The sequence below is a fragment of the Lucilia cuprina genome, chromosome 4 (genome assembly GCF_022045245.1).
Source record: "Lucilia cuprina isolate Lc7/37 chromosome 4, ASM2204524v1, whole genome shotgun sequence".
NCBI lineage: Eukaryota > Metazoa > Arthropoda > Insecta > Diptera > Calliphoridae > Lucilia > Lucilia cuprina.
Window position 1 is genome coordinate 73,996,052 of NC_060952.1, and position 6,286 is coordinate 74,002,337.

Here is a 6,286-nt window from a genome sequence, read left to right on the forward strand (position 1 = left end):
ATAGATAGATAGATAGATAGATAGATAGATAGATAGATAGATAGATAGATAGATAGATAGATAGATAGATAGATAGATAGATAGATAGATAGATAGATAGTTAGAAAGCAGGATGTACTTTACAACAAATGTTGTGAGTGTGAATCGACTCATCTTCAGCGCTTCATGTGGGAATCGGACCCGCGACCTCTTGTTACCTGTACTATAACATGTAACTAACATATCGATGGTTATATTAGCAGAAATCCCAACTGTTATAACTTATAAAAGTCAAAAGTATTTCAATCTATGATGGCAGCTCTGATCTATATACATTTTACGGGACATAACAAGTAGCACTTAAGTGCTGAAAAAATACAATTCAGTTTGCCAATAAACATGGGGTTGGTTTTGCATGAAAAATCACACACACTCAAAGACCCAAGCCTCCCCAAACTAATCAGATGTGCGAATTATTTTTATTCTTTGACTTTTTTTTTGCTTTGCAAAAACATGATGTCCTTTTCATTATTTAAGTATTTATTTATTAAAATACAAATATTTATGTTTTATTACTAACATGTCCTTGTACACAATATAATTTATGGGATTTTAGTGGATTTCAAAGGCAAGACATATTGCCGCTTAAAGAAATCGAAACAAAGGAATCGTTGAGGGTAATTCTTTGAAGGTAATTAATACTATGAAAACTACTATTTATGTTAAAACTTAAAATAATTTAAAAAAATACTATACAAATAGAAATATAAGTAGTATTTTAAAGTTAAAGTTCATTTACCTTTTTTGGTCAAAATAAAAATAAAACTTTTCTTATTCACACCCATTTTTATAGAATAATTGACTATGTGGAGAAAACACAAGTCAATAAAACTTAAAGGAATAATTTCATTTTTTATTGCCAACAGTTTAATAATATTTTGAAAATATAATTAGTTTTGTGTAGTTTTTGTAACATTCAAAAAATTAATCTTAAAAATATTTCGTTACATTTCTAACCCAATATCTTCTGTTATATCACTTTACCTTTGAACCATCCGATGTTAAACAATTATTCATAAAATTGTTAATCTGAAACACATTTAATCTCAAAAAAGAAATAACTATAACTCAGTTAAAATTCGACCAAACTTCTTCCAATACTTTACTGTTCGATGGTTGTACAAACCAAAAACTTTTGATTGTGTTTCTTCTAAATTTTTTTCTAAGTTGTAAAATTTTTCAAACGTCCTTGTGGGTGTTAAATGGCCAATGATGCCATAAAATGTTTTACTAACTGTCGATTATTGTCAATGGTCTTATTTGGCCAATCTACTACTAACGGTTGAACATTCATACTCCAAACCAAAGTTGGGGGGATGTTGTTTTTCATTCGCAAAACTTTTTTTTCACTCGAACACCAAATTATCGTTATAAAAATGTTCACACTCTATGTATAAAAGCATATTATATTATATGCCTTGAGGGGATTTAAATACAAGAAAATGTTCTTGTAAAGTTAAATTGTGTTTACAAAGATTGCAGAACTTTTTAACAAGTTGAGAGAGATTTTTACATAAATTTGTCTTTAGTTGTTATTTGGCGTTAAATTGACTGAAGCATAATGTTTGGTTTGAGTGGATATTTTAATTAAATTATTATTTTAAAAGATAAATAAGTTAATTATGGTTATATAATTTTCTTTCTAAATTTTAAATATATATTAATTCGATATTAATTCAACCAACCAGATGTAATGATCTCTATTTATTCGGCAACAGTACCTACACAAGTGATCGGTGGACTTAAATACGAATCCCTCAAATAAACCAAGTAATTGTTTTTAATATCAGCTCATTAAAAGCTTGCAGTCATATAGTCAGTTCTCTGTGAGGTATCTGTTTTCTTTTTAGGCAACTCCACCAAACATGTCTCAGATTTCCAGATTTCACTGTGTATCAATCTTTTAACCAACATTCTCATCCGACGATTTTGGGTTCTAACCGACTGCACCCCGAAGGTACCTTTTCAATAACCAGGACAATACAAAGTAAGAAACTCTGACATGTGTATTATCGGTTCCCTTGGTACTAGTTCAAATTAAAGGCAGTATTCCAAAATTACAAATAAAAAGATATGTCTTCATCCTTTATAAACATCAGATACTATCTAAACACCTAAATGCCTTTCCTTGCACCAGACCCCCGGTTTTAATGCAGTACCACTCCGAGCTAACGCTTTTACCCGCAATTTGGATTAAAACAACAGCTACCATATAACTCCCCATCACAAACGATAAGGCTGAAACCGATGATTTAAAAACTTCTGGATCCAGTGATAAAAGATTAAAGACCACGGCCGGTCATCATACACAGAACTAACCTTGATCAATCCCAAAAGACCCAGAACTAGTAACGCTAAACGACACATGTCGTTTCATCTCCGCTCCGGAACGACCCGAGTTTTAATCGGCTAGAGCTTGTCAACTCAGCTGTATGCATCGTAAGTTTTTTACCAAGGAAAGAACAATCGGCCACAGACAACACATACACTTTGTCAGTAAACTTCCGATCTACCCACACGATTTAAGTTGCCTATCTATTTTCACGCCTACTCAGCTTTCAACTGCAAAATCCACAATCCTAAACACTGTAAAGTCGATACCTTCATTCAACCGGTCATACCAAAATATTCCAAATCACTTACATCCAGCGAAATCACGCTTAGATTTCATGACTAAAAAATTAATTTAATAAGCTATGCCTCGTCGTATTCCAAAATCGGAATACGAATTCTCAGTCAACAAAAAACAGACACTACCGACGAAGTCATATATGACCCTACTATTCAAACTAACATCACATGTACACAGCCACATACCAAATGCACATTCACTCAACACAAGCTTACTCACTTTATCTAGTCACATCGAGCCCCCTATATTGACCAAGAAGCGATGCAACAATGCATCACTTGGTGGTCCAAATGAGGAGCATCACAGGTATGCACGAAAATAATGTTACTCTCTGAGACTACAGTTACTTTCAATACCCACAAAACAAGACTAAATCAGCCCATAACGCGGTACAATAAGTTGCACAAAAAACGAAATGTTCCTCATATATATAGCGTTCAACGAGTCTACTGAGGCTTCTTAAATTCGCCGGACACATTCTACCATACACACAACCAGATGCGGGTAAAAATTTATCATCTCATCATTTAGTTCAAAATTTAATACTAATATTTTGTGTAAATAAACATAGGCCCATTATTGATCACTGTTTTCAACGGGGCTTTATACTCTTCTGAAAAACATTTAATCCTAAATAAGTAATGAGCTAATTAGGATTAATAGTTTTTCAGAAGAGTATAAGCACCGTTGAAAACAGTTAAAATAAAGATATCGAGATAAAATTCTATACGAATATGTTACGTATATAGAATTATGGTTATGGAATTGGTTAAAATTTTCATAAGAAGTCTACTTCCGTAAATCATTTATTCGTAAATAATTACACAGGGCTACAAATTTTTAACCCATAGAGCCTTTTCTGGCCTCAGAATCTCTATATCACATCTGGTGTTATAAATAGTATCCCGAAGTTTGATAAAACGCAAATTTAGGCCCTTTTTGAGAAGTTTTTAAAATTTTGTTCCTTTTTTAGACGTTATTGCAGCTCGAAGACAATTTTATTTATAAATTGTCAGTATTACAATTAAAGCTTAACATCTGATACATATTCTTGGAGGTATCTTCTTCTAAAGCTTGATATAACAATAAATTGACAAAAATTTCATTTTTTCGTACATTAACATCTGTTGTAGTTGCTGAGATATCATCCGTTGAAGTTGACGGTCAGACAGACATTGTTCAGTCGAATCAGAAAGTCATTTTGAGTCATTTGAAACATAATCAGATAAGTGTGGATCCTAATTGGACGATACCGCTAAGTGAAGTAGAAAATTTGAGACCAGATTCGAATTTTGCGGTGTTTACTTGGTCTCAGGTTTACTCTCTTTTGAAATTTTGTCGGCATGTGTTATTAATGATATCGATAGTAATTCTCATCGATTTAGATGTAATTTTGATGAATCCAAACGTATTAAACAAATTTCAATTAAAAGTTAACGGTTCCGCTTTTAAATTAGATTAGCACTATTTTATTGCGATAATAATTATATTTTCTTTGCTAACAAAATAAAACTATCAGTTAGTGTGAGTCACAAAGTTTATTAATTATTTGAATTGTTATCATAATAACTACCCAGCAGTTCGATAAAGACCCAACAATTCGACAGACTGCTGAGTTGTCATTGGTTGTATAATTTGGACTAGTTTTCTGACTGTTTCATTTTAAACTATGGAGAAATGATTGACTAGGGTAAGCACTTATTAAAATAGCTTGTAATCGTGGCTAGGATATACCAACTTTAAGTAGCAGGTTAATTAGATAGTTTGGGACTGTTCCCTTAAACTGCGGGGTATTTCCACTTATTGCACACATAGTCAAGTTATGACGATTTAATGATAAGTACTATGCAATTTCCTATATAAATTTGTATTTAAAAATATTAAAAAACAGCTTTATATAGTATCCAATACAAAAAGATTTTACTGTATAATAAAGATTAAAAATTACCTAAAATGTTTTTACAAAAATCTTTAAAGTAATTAAAAATAAAAATACTGAATGAACAAAACAAATATTTATGTGCTGTTTCTAGATACCGAGCGAGTAGTTTGAGTACAAATTTTACTTGTATTTTGTTATTGTAACAAAAACAAAATACAAGTAAAATTTTAACTCAAACTACTTACACGTTATCTAGAAACAACATATTAAACCTTTAATAAATGTTTATAAATAAGACTCTTTTGCCTTCTACTCAAAAACTAGAGTAACTTTCGAAACCTATACACTGAGGATCATTTAATTGAATATGTTCAACACCACTGACCCGCACCATAACACCATCTATACCTCGGATCTTAAGACCCACTATATCTTGCAAAACATTAGGAGTTCTAAAATGGAATCGGCATAAAAATTGTCCATCTTTGGCTATATAACATTCGGTTTCGGTAAAAGCAATTGCCAGTTTAAAGGGGCTTTCGAAATCAGAAAAAGGAAAACCGTCATCAATTTCCTCGTTGTCATAGCTAATAATTAAAAAAACAAAAAAGTTAAAAATTTATTTTAATAAAAAGAAAAACATATACAAACTTACCCCAAATAGGCAATACCAGTACGTTTGTCTACACACTTAGAGGTCTTGGAATTTCTCACAAACTTGTGTGTATCAAAACGTACACTAACATGTAACTCTTCGCGTTGTTGTTCATAAGCATTTTTTAATTGTAAAACAAATCTGCCTTTGGAATTACCCAGCAAGTAAGCGCTAATTACCATAACATGACCGGGTTCAAAAGACATGGGTTGATCATTACTAAAGTCTACCGCTTCTTCGTTAATTTGTATAGGAGGCCAGATGCAAGGAAAATATTTACGATGATCTACTTGTTTAATATAATCCAAATGACCGGTTATTTTTACAGCATTCAAAATATTTAAGGGCAAACTATAGGGTACAATGGTGCAGGGTCTATTGTTGATAGCAATATGAAAATTATGCTCTGACAATACAATGGTAATTTTAAATTCCACTAAAAATATAGCAGTATTAAAATCATGATGCAATTCTTCCTTATACTCATTATGAGCCGTTATAAAGGTTATCATATTGCTGTTGAGAGACACCAATATCTGAAGACCCATATCAATGTTGGTATCATCCTCTGGCAGCTGAGAAGCCACGGTGATCTTAAACCTTTGATATTTACAGAAATTGTTAGTTAGGTAACTGAATAAGAGTAAAACTTAAATTAGTTAATTACCAGCTGCCATCATGTTGTGCTTTTCCACCGATTTCTAAATTATGTCCATATTCTAAATTACGTGCTAAAGTTCCTTGAAATATAGATGACATATTTGCTTATTTTATATTAATTAATAAATTTTTTGTTTAAAATAGACCAACCGTTATTAACACTGACTAATTCAACACTAAAAAATTTTGATTAGAAACCTTTGCTATCTAGCCAAATAAATAATTTAACTATATAAGACATTGTTGCCATTATCGGGAGATTTGTAACACATGTTGGGTAAGTAAAAGTAAAGTAGTAAAGAAAAAAAACTATATAGATAGATAGATAGATAGATAGATAGATAGACAGATAGATAGATAGATAGATAGATAGATAGATAGATAGATAGATAGATAGATAGATAGATAGATAGATAGA

At 31.4% G+C, this 6,286-nt stretch overlaps 1 protein-coding gene across 1 annotated transcript; it reads right to left on the minus strand.

Moving 5' to 3' along the window:
• Window positions 1-4,827: 4,827 nt before the first annotated feature.
• Window positions 4,828-6,024, minus strand: LOC111682448. Its single transcript, XM_023444406.2, has 3 exons — window positions 5,876-6,024; window positions 5,209-5,808; window positions 4,828-5,140 (listed from the first exon to the last, which is right to left on the minus strand). The coding sequence occupies exons 1-3, from the start codon at window positions 5,965-5,967 to the stop codon at window positions 4,867-4,869; spliced, it is 966 nt and encodes a 321-aa protein (XP_023300174.2). The 5' UTR covers window positions 5,968-6,024; the 3' UTR covers window positions 4,828-4,866.
• Window positions 6,025-6,286: the final 262 nt, after the last annotated feature.